This window comes from Esox lucius, chromosome 8, assembly GCF_011004845.1.
Source record: "Esox lucius isolate fEsoLuc1 chromosome 8, fEsoLuc1.pri, whole genome shotgun sequence".
In the NCBI taxonomy this organism is placed as follows: Eukaryota; Metazoa; Chordata; class Actinopteri; order Esociformes; family Esocidae; genus Esox; species Esox lucius.
Genome location: NC_047576.1, coordinates 16010710 through 16026998, shown reverse-complemented (window position 1 = coordinate 16026998; position 16289 = coordinate 16010710). Strand labels below are relative to the sequence as shown.

At 40.6% G+C, this 16289-nt stretch overlaps 1 protein-coding gene across 2 annotated transcripts; it reads right to left on the bottom strand.

Annotated features, from left to right (window-relative positions):
- Window positions 1-2233: 2233 nt before the first annotated feature.
- On the bottom strand, window positions 2234-15255 carry LOC105011682 (retinoid isomerohydrolase RPE65). Of its 2 annotated transcripts, none has more exons than XM_020048706.2 (14): window positions 15168-15255; window positions 14732-14814; window positions 14483-14633; window positions 11527-11634; window positions 11280-11421; window positions 11045-11192; window positions 8050-8131; window positions 7653-7785; window positions 5509-5648; window positions 5284-5413; window positions 5077-5191; window positions 4685-4779; window positions 4103-4214; window positions 2234-3969 (listed from the first exon to the last, which is right to left on the bottom strand). In XM_020048706.2, the coding sequence occupies exons 3-14, from the start codon at window positions 14581-14583 to the stop codon at window positions 3821-3823; spliced, it is 1455 nt and encodes a 484-aa protein (XP_019904265.1). In that variant the 5' UTR covers window positions 14584-14633; window positions 14732-14814; window positions 15168-15255; the 3' UTR covers window positions 2234-3820. The 2 variants fall into 2 exon arrangements, with proteins under 2 accessions (XP_019904265.1, XP_010870202.1); XM_010871900.4 differs by having other exon boundaries at window positions 15160-15251.
- Between the last annotated feature and the right edge of the window lie 1034 nt (window positions 15256-16289).

Below are 16289 nucleotides of genomic sequence, written 5' to 3'. Positions count from 1 at the left end.
AAATGGCTTTATATGCATTTTGAACACTAATTGTGTATGTAGGTTATTTTACTAACCAACTTCTCTGAGAAGTCTAAGGAATTGATTATTAACTAATTATTTTGTAGTACTAGTTAAAATCTCTCATCAAAAATGGTTTTCCCATGAATATTGTATTTTTTTATTATTTTTCACCGGTTTGATTGTTCTTCCTGTCCTTCAATTAACAAACCCCTTGCTACAATGACAACAGTTGAGAGGGGAAAGCGACAACGTTTCATGATGTTAATCCATATGTCTAACTCACTCCACCTTGTTAGGCAAAATTTCTTGCAGAAATTCAACAATTCTAAAATATGTTTTATAGAGAAGTTCCTGTGTGTACGTGTGTACATACAGGTGCTGGTCATAAAATTTGAATATCATCAAAAAGTTGATTTATTTCCGTAATTCCATTAAAAAAGGAAAACTTGTATAATTTATACATTCATTCCACACAGACTGATATATTTCAAGTGTTTATTTCTTTTAATTTTGATGATTATAACTGACAACTAATGAACCCCAAATTCAGTATCTCCAAACATTTGAATATTGTGAAAAGGTTCAATATTGATGACACCTGCTGCCACACTCTAATCAGCTAATTAACCCAAAACACCTGCAAACGCATTTAAATGGTCTCTCAGTCTAGTTCTGTAGGCAACACAATCATGGGGAAGACTGCTGACTTGACAGCTGTCCAAAAGACGACCATTGACCCCTTGCACAAGGAGGGCAAGACACGCAAGGTCATAGCTAAAGAGGATGGCTGTTCACAGAGCTCTGTGTCCAAGCACATTAATAGAGAGGCGAAGGGAAGGAAAAGATGTGGTAGAAAAAAGTGTACAAGCAATAGGGATAACCAGACCCTGGAGAGGATTGTGAAACAAAACCCATTGAAAAATGTGGGGGAGATTCACAAAGAGTGGACTGCAGCTGGAGTCAGTGCTTCAAGAACCACCACGCAAAGACGTATGCAAGACATGGGTTTCAGCTGTCGCATTCCTTGTGTCAAGACACTCTTGAACAAGACACAGTGTCAAAAGCTTCTCGCCTTGGCTAAAGACAAAAAGAACTGGACTGCTGCTGAGTTATGTTCTCTGATGAAAGTAAATTTAGCATTTCCTTTGGAAATCAAGGTCCCAGAGTCTGGAGGAAGAGAGGTGAGACACAGAATCCACGTTGCTTGAAGTCCAGTGTAAAGTGTCCACCGTCAGGGATGGTTTGGGATGCCATGTCATCTGCTGGCATTGGTCCACTGTGTTTTCTGAGGTCCAAGGTCAATGCAGTCGTCTACCAGAAAGTTTTGGAGCACTTCTTGCTTTCTGCTGCTGACCAACTTTATGGAGATGAAGATTTCATTTTCCAACAGGACTTGGCACCTGCACACAGTGCCAAAGTTACCAGTACCTGGTTTAAGGACCATGGTATCCCTGTTCTTAATTGGCCAGCAAACTCGCCTGTCCTTAACCCTATAGAAAATCTATGCGGTATTGTGAAAAGGAAGATGCGATACTCCAGACCCAACAATGCAGAAGAGCTGAAGGCCACTATCAGAGCAATCTGGGCTCTCATAACACCTGAGCAGTGCAACAGACTGATCGTCTCCATGCCACGCCACATTGCTGCAGTAATTCGGGCGAAAGGAGCCCCAACTAAGTATAGAGTGCTGTACATGCTCATACTTTTCAGTTGGCCAACATTTAAAAAATTGTATTGGTCTTAAGTAATATTCAAATTTTCAGAGATACTGAATTTGGGATTTTCATTAGTTGTCAGTTATAATCATCACAATTAAATGAAATAAACATTTGAAATATATCAGTCTGTATGTAATGAATGAATATAATATACAAGTTTCAAATTTTGAATGGAATTACTGACATAAATCAACTTTTTGATGATATTCTAATTTTATGACCAGTACCTGTATATATGAATGAATGACAACTGTCAGCATGTATTGCTTTTCACCTTGTTATGCTTCATTCCACCCTGTTAGGTTGAACATATTTTAATTATAATTTAATGCATTGCATTTATATTTTTGTTAACTTATAGTTTGAATGGTTCAACTAAACATGTAAAAATGTTGACCGAATTTTGTCATTCACACTTATTTGGAAAATATGATGGAAATGAAGTGCTGGTTCTAATATTCTAAATAGCACACATTTTGCTCATAGTTATTTGAAAATAAAAAGATAAAACAGAAAGAATGACATTGTATTTTTACAGTACATTGTTAACGCTTTCAGATTGTTCAGGGGGCATTCATTACTTTAACATGACTTGCTGATAACAAGAATAGCAGCATTTGGGATTTCTAATATATAAGTAAAACTAAATGCAATTAATGTTTTTATTATTTGTACAAAAGTAACAGAATACATTTGTTCAATAAGTCTAAAATGAAAAATTAGATTCTAACTAAGTAATCTTTCAATTGCTGTTTAGCTAATGAGTGCTAGGCATCTATTTTAGAGAATGCAGTATAGTTTGAGGGTCAATGTTTAGACATGCAGTACCACATGGATTTAGAAATTATGCACACAAACAGACAAATGTCATGATCACCTAGTTCATATACATGCAACACCAACAAATACATACAGTAGCAGTCAAAAGTGTGGAAACGCCTTCTCATTCTTTAGTATTTTCCACAGTTTAAAATAAAAGGAAAGACATCAAAACTATGAAATAACACACAGAATCATGTAGTAACCAGTAAGTGTTAAACAAATCAAAATACATTTCATATTGTAGATTCTTCAAAGAAGCTTTGCACACTTTGCATTCTCTCAACCATCGTAATGAGGTAGTCACCAGGAATATATTTCAGTTAACAGGTGTGCCTTGTTAAAAGTTAATTTGTAGAATTTCTTTCCTTTTTAATGTGTTTGGGCAAATTAGTTATGTCAAATATGCAAAGAGAAACAACAGTCCATCATTACTTTAAGACATGAAGGTCAGCCAATCCTGAAAATTTCAAGAAATGTAAATGTTTCTTCAAGTGCAGTTGCAAAAACCATCATGTGCTATGTTGAAACTAGCTCTCATGAGGACCACCAGAGGAAACACCAGTACGAAGACTTGCGTGGGCCAAGACACACAATAAATGGACATTAGACTGGTGGGAATCAGTCATTTGGTCTGATCATTGGTCTGAGTCCAAATTAGATTTATGTTCCAACCACTGTCAAAGTTGGTGAACGGATGATCTCTACATGTGTGGTTCCCACTGTGAAGCATGGAGGAGGAGGTGTGATGGTTTCGGGGTGCTTTGCTGGTGACACCTGATTTATTTAGAATTCAAGGCACACTCAACAAGCATGGCTACCACAGTATTCTGCAATGATATGCCATCCCATTTGTTTTGTGCTTAGTGGGACTATCATTTTCTTTCAACAGGACAATAATCCAAAACACACCTACATGCTGTGTAACAACTATTTGACCAAGAAGGAACATGATGATTCTGCATCAGATGACATGTCCTCCACAACCACCCTACCTCAATCAAATTGAGATGGTTTGGGATGAGCTGGAACGTAAAATTAAGGAAAAGCAGCCAACAGCATTCATGGGAACTCCTTCAAGACATCCACTTTTGGTTGCTACTGGATTCCATATGTGCTATTTCAAAGTTTGGTTGTCTTCAGTATTCTAACAATGTGGAAAATATAAAAAATATCATTAAAATTACATCACAAGATATCTAAATAAAATATATTCCTAACAAAATTATTATTGTTCCTTTCGCTGTGTGAAGTGGTACTGTGATGCTATAAATATAGCCTTAAGGCTTGTACATCCCATGAAAGGTGACTGGGATGATGACCTCCACCTCAGCACGTGCGACCTCTGTCAGGTCCCTGGCGTTGAGGATAAGGAGGAACCCAGGCCTCTGGTCGGCCCCGGGGTTCACCACGATGCTGAGCAACACCCCTAGCAGGATGTAAAATAAGCTGGATCAAAACCACAAAAAACCTGACGGTATGGAAAGGAATGCTCCAAACGGTCATATCACATCGCAACTCGTATGCTGTGGGTTTGTCATGATGTTGAAATCACTGATTACCGTCATCTTCCTCCACAGAATTTGGGGTCTGCACAAAGATTGGTTCTGAGGGATAAGAGTCCTGCTCCTGCCACACCCACGTCTCCTTGGTCTTCACGTTCAGTTTGCAGATCTGGAGATGAACAGTTAACACACTCCCTGAAGGACAGTCCCAGCAGGTTTTTGCCAGTCAAATCAAAAACACATTTTGTCACGTTTAGTTAAAAACAGGTAATTCTCCAAAAATAAACATAGGAGCAATACACAAAATATGTACCCAGTTCTGTGAATAACAAGGAACATAAAAATAAAAAAAAACACAACCTGGCTATTTAAAGATACTAATAGTAGATTGATGTCCCGGGGTATGAGGTAATTTAGGTTTGTTTGTGTGTGTGCGTGCAGATAATACCAACACTGGATAGCTGGGAAGCGCTTTGGTAATTACTTACCAGTTGAGTTTGAGTCTCATGGCTTACAGGTAGAAGCTGTGTAGGGTCTTGTTGGTTATATACTTGAGACTCTGATACCACGTGCCACGCCTGCACTCATCCCCACAATCAGACATGGGTAGTGTACCATTAGTGTCTGCACACTACTCACCCTATCAGGGATGAAATGGTTCAGGCCCAGTCCATAGGCATAGCTGTAGTTCTTTCCAGAGAATTTACTGTAGTTGATCTGAGGAAACTCAAAAGCTGCAATGGTAAAGGAGTTTAAATGGCTGATTTAATCAGGAAAAACATTACACATGAAAAGATTGAATATGACTGGTTTGAAGCCCTGAACCAGCAGTGTTCTGTCGTTAGGCAAGGAGATTAACCCTAACTACTCCCAGGTCATTGTTGAAAAAGCTTCAAATGTGTCTTTAACATTTTAGAATAACATTTTGACCTTTAAAGTTTGAAAATACTATGCTTTTAGTGTTTATCTGCACTGCACTAAAGTTTGAAAATACTATGCTTATAGTGTTTATCTGCACCGCTGATTCTCACCTTGTCGTGGTCCAGAGAAAAGAACCTCAGGCTCAAGCCAGATTGTTCCATCACTTCGCATCACGGCAGTGGCTGTGGTATACTGAAGGGAAATCAGATTTTTCCCCTGTGCTTCCTGTAAGTACCAAAGGGAAACACCACTCACTGATATGGTCCTATATTTTCATATGACAGCAGGACTTACTATGTTGACAGCACCAAGCTTACCCTGTGGACGTCCATGGGAAGAACATATCTCCTCACCTCTGGCTGAGGTGCCCTCATAGCTGCTGCCTTTACTTCCTCCCAGTTCTCCCGCAAGTTGGCCAGATAAAGGTAGTTGTATACAAATTCGTGACTGTACCAAAACAACATATACACTGGACTATTATCTTGGACACACGTTTAATGCTAAATTCACTAAACTATTACACTAACCAGGACAGTACCTACCCTTTCCAAGTGCACAGGTCAACCACGATGAAACCATCATCCTCATAGCTGTTGATGTGATGGAAAAGATTGAAAGCGGATGTCCTAAATTTGTGCTCGATGTATACTGCAGGGTCCTTGGTAGCCAGATGGAACCATGTCTAGCCAAAAAAAAAAAATGGTGATGAAGACATTTGTAATAGCAAGATGACTATAATAATAATCATTAATATAAAATGTAATTACAATTGTATAGTGTTTATTATAGAATCCCAAAGCAAACTAGCAATATATCATGATAGGTGAGCCAACTAATGCCAAATCTTGCTGCATCCACGAGAGTGTAGAAGCGTCAAGTTACATTGTTAAGGCAATTCCTCTAATAATGTTCTTAAAACATCAGGAACTGACAGTTAGTTGAAACAAAACTGGCACTGATGTATTCTTCTTCTTAAAAAAATAAATCTATATAAGAGACAGACAGAACGAGCCACGCAACCGTTTAAGTGCTCAGCCAATCTGTAAAATCTGTCTCAGAAACCCCAGAAATACAACTTAATCTTGAACTTAGAAACAAGTTTATAAAAGAAAAGATGGCATCACTGCGACTATACAGTATAGTACTATTATAAATATACACTCAGTAGCCACTTCAATAGATACACGTGAAGCAAATTGGTTACTCCTACAGTGTCATGTGGCAGTGGATTGCTATATACAACAGGCATACCAGCAAGTTTGGACAAAACTTGTGACCTTAGACCCTTTCAGTGTAGTATGATAGTCAGTGTTACGCACACCAGTTTCAGGATCTCAGAATCTACTGAGGAAAATAATTAGCCTCTTGGTTCCATTGGAAAGCGGTGCAATTATCCAACTCTGTCCAGTTTTAGGAGGTTAGTAATACATTTTGGTGGCCTTGCATCGTCGGCAACTCCTTGTGGTGATGTGGCATCTGTGAGCTTAATCAAGGTAGAAGGCAGAGTGCGTTCCTTCCAGCACATAAGGATTCTGGTGGGACTTCTTGGTTGCGTGAGAAGCGTGTTAGAAGCAGAATGGCATGGCATGTGCTTTGAAAGTCATAGTGTACCTCAACATTTACTGTCCCGTCTGCAGGGAGTTACAATGAAGCAGGCCCTTAATCATGAATTGGATATCAAATAATTAGGAAAATAAAAAAGTATATTTTCAGTTACTTTTCAACCAAAACGATTTATTTTAACCAGACATCAACCATGACAGTCTGGGGTTTATCAAGAATCTGTTAATACTGTGGATTAACAAACCACTTGTTGACCCTTGGAAGTGAATGGAAGTGGTATTTCAGCACACAACCATCCTGAATTACACTGATTGGCAAAAAAACTATTCCCAACACACAATCCCCTGCACAATTGAGGACTGGAACAACATTGCTAGGCCAGAGGTTAGTTGAGTAGCCTGTGTTGTCCCTAGACCCTCAATCCTACAGATCATGTTTGGGTTGAGATGGAACAAGCTGTTCACAGCATAAACATACTGCTGCCCAATCTACTGCAACATTATGATGCCATTGTGTCCGCATGGAATAACAGCCATGTAGAACGTTTCTGAATTAAGGCTGTTCTTGAGGCAAAGGGGTTGACCCAGTACTAGATAGATGTCCCTATTAAACTGGCCATTAAGTGTATATTTAAGCAGTGGTGAATAAGGGGGTGTGGCATATGGCCATTATACCATAGCTGAGGGCTGTTCTTTGGCACAGGTTGCTATTATAAAGTGGTAGTAAGATTAATTAAAATGAATTATTTGTAATGCCCATGGTATATAGCAGAGGTCTCAAACCGGTTCCACGGAGGGCCGAGTGTCTGCAGATTTTCGCTCTCACCTTGTACTTAACTGACTAATTAGGTCACTAACTGGTTCGTTTCTACCCTCACCTGGTTGTTTAGGTCTGAACTGGGAACCAATTTAAAGGAAAACCCAAAAACCTGCAGACACATGGCCTTCCGTGGAACCGGTTTGAGACCTCTGGTATATATGGTCATATACCACAGCTTTGCCAAACAACATTCAGAGCATAACTTGTTTGTAATATAAATACAAAATGTATTCAATATTATCATTGAAATAATTGCCAGCCTTGAATACAGTTTGAGAAAAGTAATTGAGTTTCATTCACTTACACCTATGGTTTCATTTGACTGAAAACAATCCATGTAATTTGTGCCCCAGATGCTCCAAGCAGTCAAGAATTTTAGAAGGTTGATCTTCACCGGAGTCTCAACAAAGACAAAGTAGTTTTCCGTCATTCCAAAGCTAATTGAGGACACAGAAAACATATTTAAATAAATGTAAAGGAGAACTTCACTTTGTTTCAATTTGATGTAAAAGGGTTCCTATTGCTTGAAGTAGAAGATAGTCCAAGAGAAACCATAATCCATGGTTCAGTTTTCTTTGACAATCATAACTAGCTCCAGGGTAAGGACCCATCTAACATGAACTTAATGAAAAGTGAAATTCTCCTTTAATGTGAATGTTCAAAGCAAGAATGTGCAGACAATCATCAATATTGTCACTAACCTGTGAACATAGGAGGGCTTGAATCTCTCGCTGCTGGGGAGCTGCACAAGAACCTCAGACTTTGCAATAGGATCTGACTTGTCTGAAAACAAAAACATTCCTTGAGCAAGATGCTGAGCCCCAACTGTTCATGTAAGTCACTCTGAAAGAGTGCATCTGCTAAATAACTAAGAAGGAAATAACAGAATTGTTAACTGTGTCCTCTCAATAGACATTTGGTTCAGGGTCTGCGATTTGACTTACACTGATGAGCCAAACCATTATGGCCACCTGCCTAATATGCTGTTGGTCCTCCGCATGCCGCCAAAACAGCGCCGACCGGCTGAGGCATGGACTCTACAAGACCCATGAAGTTGTCCTGTGGTATCTGGCACCAAGACATTAACATCAGATCCTCCAAGTCCTGTAAGTTGCAAGGTGGAGCCACTGTGGATCGGACTTGTTGGTCCAGCATATCCCACAGATCCACTATCGGATTGAGATCTGGGGAATTTGGAGGCCTCTTCATGTTCCTCAAACCATTCCTGAAGAATGTGTGGCAGGGTGCATTATCCTGCTGAATGGGGACACTGCCATTAGGGAATACCGTTGCCATGAAGGGGTGTACCTGTTTCACAACAATGTTTAGGTAGGTTGCATGTGTCAAACTGACGTCCACATCAATGCCCGGACCCAGGGTTTCCAAGCAGAATATTGGCCAGAGCATCACAGTCCCTTCACCGGCTTGTCTTCCCAGAGGACGTCCTGGTGCCATCACCTCCCCAGGTAAATGGCGCACATGTACATGGCCCATGTGATGTAAAAGGAAACGAGACTCATTGGGTCAGGCAACCTTTTACCATTCCAATGTCCAGTTCTGATGCTCGTGTGCGCATCGTAGGTGCTTTGAACAGTGGACCGGGTCATCATGGGCACTCCGACCGGGCTGCGTCTACACAGCTCCATACGCAGGGTGTGATGTATTGTGTTTTGTGACACCTTCCTCCCATGACCATTAATAACATTTTCTGTGACTTTTGCCTCAGTAGACCTGTCGTTTCTGACCAGACGGGATAGCCTTCGTTGCCCTTGCACATCCATGAGCCTTGGGCGCCCAACACCCTGTAGCCTGTTTGTGGTTTGTCCCTCCTCGGACCACTGTCGGTAGGTACTCACGTCTGCTGAACAGAAGCACCCCACAAGCCTTGTCATTTCAAAGGTACCCTGACCCAGTCGTCGGGCCGCAACCACTCGGCCTGTGTCAAATTCACTCAGGTCTTTACTCCCAATGTCTCCTGCAACCAATACGTTATCAACGAGAAATGATTGATTGCATACCATCTAAATCTACCTAGACCTTGACGTGTGCCCTTGTTAGATGATCAATGTTATTTGCTTTACCTGTAAGTTGTCATAATGTTTTGGCTCATCGGTGTACACTCACCTAAAGTATTATTAGGAACACCATACTAATACTGTGTTTGACCCCCTTTCGCCTTCAGAACTGCCTTAATTCTACATGGCATTGATTCAACAAGGTGCTGAAAGCATTCTTTAGAAATGTTGGCCCATATTGATAGGATAGCATCTTGCAGTTGATGGAGATTTGTGGGATGCACATCCAGGGCACGAAGCTCCCGTTCCATCACATCCTAAAGATGCTCTATTGGGTTGAGATCTGGTGACTGTGGGGGCTATTTCAGTACAGTGAACTCATTGTCATGTTCAAGAAACCAATTTGAAATGATTCGAGCTTTGTGACATGGTGCATTATTCTGCTGGAAGTAGCCATCAGAGGATGGGTACATGGTGGTCATAAAGGGATGGTCAGAAACAATGCTCAGGTAGGCCGTGGCATTTAAACGATGCCCAATTGGCACTAAGGGGCCTAAAGTGTGCCAAGAAAACATCCCCCACACCATTACACCACCACCAGCAGCCTGCACAGTGGTACCAAGGCATGATGGATCCATGTTCTCATTCTGTTTACGCCAAATTCTGACTCTACCATCTGAATGTCTCAACAGAAATCGAGACTCATCAGACCAGGCAACATTCTTCCAGTCTTCAACTGTCCAATTTTGGTGAGCTTGTGCAAATTGTAGCCTCTTTTTCCTATTTGTAGTGGAGATGAGTGGTACCCAGTGGGGTCTTCTGCTGTTGTAGCCCATCCGCCTCAAGGTTGTGCGTGTTGTGGCTTCACAAATGCTTTGCTACATACCTCGGTTGTAACGAGTGGTTATTTCAGTCAAAGTTGCTCTTCTATCAGCTTGAATCAGTCGGCCCATTCTTCTCTGACCTCTAGCATCAACAAGGCATTTCCGCCCACAGGACTGCCACATACTGGATGTTTTTCCCTTTTCACACCATTCTTTGTAAACCCTAGAAATGGTTGTGCATGAAAATCCCAGTAACTGAGCAGATTGTGAAATACTCAGACCGGCCCGTCTGGCATCAACAACCATGCCACGCTCAAAATTGCTTAAATCACCTTTCTTTCCCATTCTGACATTCAGTTTGGAGTTCAGGAGATTGTCTTGACCAGGACCACACCCCTAAATGCATTGAAGCAACTGCCATGTGATTGGTTGATTAGATAATTGCATTAATGAGAAATTGAACAGGTGTTCCTAATAATCCTTTAGGTGAGTGTATATTGTGCCGTGTCAGACCAACGCCCCAGAGAGAACCACCTGAATGTAGCCCAGTTGCTGTAAGTAAATGCAGCTCAGCTGCCCCCCCTTAACAAGGCACACCTGCCCCAATCAGGCCTGGTCAGGAGGAGCTAAAAGAGCCCCTAAGAAAGCAGCTCCGGGTATCAGAAAGTGGAAGTAGTAAGGAGCGGGATGCTGGTCCCCACACCTGGGTTTTTAAGCTCACTTCTGTTTTTGATTTCATCCACTTTGAGTTAATAAATGCCCTCCAGGGCCCAGAACACTGTGTCTCGCCCCATTACAATATGTACAACTGTAAATTACTTTGAGAACATATTTTCAGCACATAATCCAGAACCAACCTTTCTGTGTGGAGGGAATTTTAACAATGTTGTAGGCTAGTGACATGTTCTTCCCAAAACAGTTCCCAATGTTGTACACTGTTCCATCACTTTCAATGTGTGGATGAGCTGTCACTCCATTGATTGAAAGATAGTCACAAAGATCCACCTGGAGAAACAACATTCTCTTAGACTTTATGTTTGTGATCATTCTTATTTTCAATACATTTGAAATAGTACATCATGCTACACATACCCTTTTCACAGTCTCCAGTGTGTCTGGGTCCACTTTGGTAATGTAGTTGGTTTCTGTGCAGGCATAGAAATCCTCACCAACTGGGTACACGTTCACTAAGCAATTATCTGTCACCTCAATCCCTTTAAAGTAGGTGAAAAACCTTCAAAGAAAACAATGTAGAAAACAAATATTATTGAATGATGACATTTTCATCAGACAATTCATCATGGTGACTTGATTATCGTAAAATTAGAAGAAATCAGACCGTGAGAAGATATTTTTGCAGGGGTCTGGGTAGGCTGCTGTTCCAAACTCAGTTATGACCACCCTTTTCTCTGTCATTGCTCTCACATAGGCATCTGTTTTGATAAATCTGCAGAGGAGAATGTTAAAACCAATATAATTGAAACAACATGTAGCTTGGAACATTCCGGATAAGGAATGCCTTAACCCTCTTCAGTCTGAGTTATTTTAGAACCGGGCTACCCAAACCTGTTCCTGGAGATCTACTGTCCTCTAGGTTCTCTCCAACTCTAATTTAGCACACCTCATTCTAATAATTAGCTGGATGAAAAGCTTAATCATGTTAGTCACAAATGGGGTTGAAGAGAGAACCTACAGGACAGAAGATCTCCAGGAACAGGGCTGGGCAGCCCTGTTTTATAAGCTTTTGAAAACAACAGCAGCAGGATCAGACACTTCGTTTTGGTAGCTACTGACTGTTTTAATGAGAAACATCCCTCCCTGAGGTTATCAAAACATTCCGGTGAAAGTTTTGAGCCAAGGGAACCATTTTGTTTTAAGCATGGAATTATTTTTCATGGCAAGTTAGACTGTCTGTTTTAATTTGAGTTTGAACCATACATAGTCCCCCTCCATTAAAGGGTACTAAATGTTTTTGGAAAGATTATGTACATTTGTCATGTCTAATACTAGGCTGCATATCATGTGCATGCAATAAATGCCTGAAGTCTGCCACCCAAACACATCACCAGACACTGGATATATTGACTGACGAAGTACTGAAGCCTTCAGTTCCTGCTTGTTTTTCTTTCAGTCTTGTTTTCAGCATTTGAAAAGCATGCTTAATTGGATTTAGATCGGGTGATTGATTTGGCCAGCCAACAACTTTTCCTTGCAGTGTGTTTGGGCCGTCCAGTGGGTTTAGGGCACAGGTGTCAAACTGGTTCCATGGAGGGCCGAGTGTCATCAGGATTGCGCTTTTACCTTGTGCTTGACTGACCAATAAGGTCACTAATTAGTTGGGATTTACCCCTGATCTGGTTGCTAAGGTCTGAACGGGGCACCAATCTAAAGGGGAAAAAAAACTAAAACCAGCATACACTAGGCCCTCTGTGGAATTGGTTTGAGACCTGTGGTGACCATGTGTTTCTGTATACTTCAGAATTCATTCTGCTGCCGCAATCATCAATAAAGACAAGTGAGCCATTTCCTCTGGCAACCAAAATTCTGCCTTTGGAAAATGTGTATTCAACCCCCTTCACTTTCTCCACATTTTGTTGCATTACAGACTTAATTTATAATTGATTACTTTTTTTGTTTGTATATTTCTGCCAATTTATTGAAAATAAGTGTAACTCATGTTCATAAGTATTCTGACATGTTGACATCCTTAATGTCTTTATAACTTGACTAGAGTCCACCTGTGGCAATCTGAATTGATTGGACATGATTTGGAAAGGTACATGTGTTTGTATAAGGTACCAAACTTCATTGCATGTCAGAGTGAAATCCAAGGAACTCTCTGTAGACCTCCAGTAGAATTGTCAAAGCAAAAATCTTGGGAAGGTTACAAAAATATTGATAAAGCATTACATGGAACTCAGTGGGCTCTGTCATTTTTAAATTGAAGTGTTTGAATCACCAAGACTCTTCCTAGAGCAAGCTGTCCGGACAAACTAACTACTCGTGCGAAAAGTCAGGTCTGCTGCACTCTGTCAATCAGGGCTTTGTGGTAGAGTGGCTAAATCTGAGTAAAAGGCCTATTACATGCCACCTGAAGGTCTCTGGGAGCATGAGGAAAAAGGAAGGGAAGAATGAACTAACAAAATACAGAGCGCACAAGACCTCAGACTGAAGATTAATCTCTAAGTACAAAGCCAAGACTTGTCTCAAAGCTACTGGAGTGGCTTTGAGACAAGTCTGTGAATGTCTTTGAGTGGCCCGGCCAAAGCTTGGACTTGAATCCCATTAAACATCTGTAGGGAGACCTGAAGATACCAGTTTATTCAATCTGGCAGACCCTAAGAGGATCTACAGTACCAGGAATAATGGGAGAAACTGCCCAAATCCGGGAATGCAAAGGTGGTAGAGGCATACAGAAGAAGTCTTGAAGCCGTGGTCATTGCCAAAGGTACTTCCACCAAGCACTGAATAATGGGTCTGAATACCTATGTACATTTATTTATTTTTGAATAAATTGGTAGAAAAACATGTTTTTGCTTCGGCATTATGGCACAGTGTGATGGCTAAAACATTTAATCAATTATAAATTAAGTATATAACACAACGTGTTAACAATTAAGGGTTCTGAATACTATCTGAAAGCAGTGTACAACACCCCCTCTGCCATATTTCATAGACGAGGTGCAATGTCAGTTCTTGTTTTTTCTCTACACTTTTCTCTTGCCATCACTCTGGTATGTGTTCATGTTTGTCTCATCTGTCTGCATGACCTTTTTCCAGTGCACAATAGTCCCTTTTGGTCTATTTGTAGTTTGGCTTAGAGGAATGTTGTGCAGATGGTAGTGTATGTCCAAAACATTCAAGTGGCTAATCCGATATGGATAAAACCACCCTCAAATTAAAGCCGGCAGTCTGCAATGCCATGGAATCCTTTTAAATCAGAAGTGTAGGAACGTGTCACTGTCAGTATATTCACTGTATGTTCAGCCATCTGGGATAAAGTACAGTTCACAAATTGAAGCTTTGGCAAATGAACCAAATAGTAAATAAAGTCCAGCTCCGGAAATAAAATTTGACCACTGCACCTTTTTCTTTTCTTTACAAAAATGTTGAAAAGGAAAGTTTTGAGTGAGGAACTGAAGCGTTCAATTTGCGGTGGTCTCTTAATTTGAAGATTGATGACAGTGGTCATTGTGTTCGGGGGATCACTGGTTCGAGCCCCGTGTTCAGCCGTTGAAGCAAGAATGTTACAGTTAGCATCACCTAAGTCAACATAAACATGCAGACGAACTTACTTGCGATGGTAGGTCACATGGCCATTCTTTAGGTCAAACTTGTGCATCAGGGCCTGGCCATCAAAAAGGTGGTAGAAAGGTTCAGCCCCCACCTCGAACATGCCGGGTCCCAGACGCAACAAACTACCACTTAGCCATGCTGGTATCACACCTGAAAATGCAATGTGATGATCCTTAGCCTTAGCCTTCATAAAACCCCAAACCCTTATAAACCAAATAGGAGTCGTTTAACATCCGTTCCTCACATACCTACAACCACAGCAGAAATGGGTTCATTCAATTCTTCACATGTCTCAAATAGTTTCTTGTAACCACCAGCCGGATGCTCAATTCTGAAAATAAAACAAAGACATTTCTCTATCATAAATGCATTTTGATAGAAATATATATTCAAATAAAAGAATAGGCTGCTGATCTAATATCCGTTCAGCCCTGAATGAAAAGCACTATTAGGTAACTTATTATTCATGGCAAAAATTAAGTTATACAATAAAAACTCAAATACAATCTGAGACACCAGTATGTAAAAAAAAGCTTAACAAATTTGAACAAGGATACAGTTACTAAAGAGTTGAATTGCTCTCAACGTCTTGTAACACAAAGTCTGCAAAATAAGGATGTTGAATAGGTAAAATGCGAAGCTACAGCAAGTAAACTTTAGAAAAGACGTTACTCACCTACTAACCATTTTACTGTAGATTATGAAAACATCGCTTGTGTGCAGGAAGCCTATGAATCAGCAGCCTTTATAGACACAGTTGAAATACTCAGGCAGAGCGCAGTCTCCACCCCCAAACCAATCACTAGTCTCTGAAACAAGAATCCCTTTGTATTCAAACCATTCACATTTCCCATTGACGTTTAGCCCACCGCAGCCACACAATATCCCCCTTCTAGGAATTTCCCAGCCTAATTAAGACTAGAACCAGCACCATAATTGCCAACCTGTGAGACAAAAAGATTATGAAAGGTTTTTGATATATATTTTTTAAATGAACTAAAAGTTCAATTGAAGACTCCAATGAGTGTTTTTTAGTCCTAGACTAGGCTTAATCTGTGTCTACGAAACCTGTCCAATATGTTTTAAGTGTTCCTTTTGTTTTATGTTTATTCTACATCACTAGTGTCAAATTAATCTGTCTCTGAGGCCACTTTTGGTTTTACAGTTTTTCTGAATAAAACACTAAACCCCATTCTCTGAACCAAATTCTCAGTGGCCTAAACCCATTTCTTGAAACATTCACTCTTTTGGCAATACCTAAAACAAATTTAGGTAGTTTGCAAATTGCATTCAGTCTATTCGCAAATCTCTAAAAACATTCTCATTCACTAAATCGCATTTCGCACTCTGAGGCTACAAAATGGTAAACACGGGCGGCAAAAGTTAAACACAACTACCACACAGTTGTCATCGTTTACATACACTGACTCAAAATAGTTCACACTTGTTTCTAATGATGTGATCAAACCAGTTGTTCAGAATATAACTCAGTTCAGTGTACACAGGTGGCATAGGTCTGAGGCAGAGGAGAAGAGTATGTCTGAGGTGGTGGATGAGGAGGAAGAGTAGGTGTAAAAGGTGGTGGATGAGGAGGAAGAGTAGGTGTAAAAGGTGGTGGATGAGGAGGAAGAGTAGGTGTAAAAGGTGGTGGATGAGGAGGAAGAGTAGGTGTAAAAGGTGGTGGATGAGGAGGAAGAGTAGGTGTAAAAGGTGGTGGATGAGGAGGAAGAGTAGGTGTAAAAGGTGGTGGATGAGGAGGAAGAGTAGGTGTAAAAGGTGGTGGATGAGGAGGAAGAGTAGGTGTAA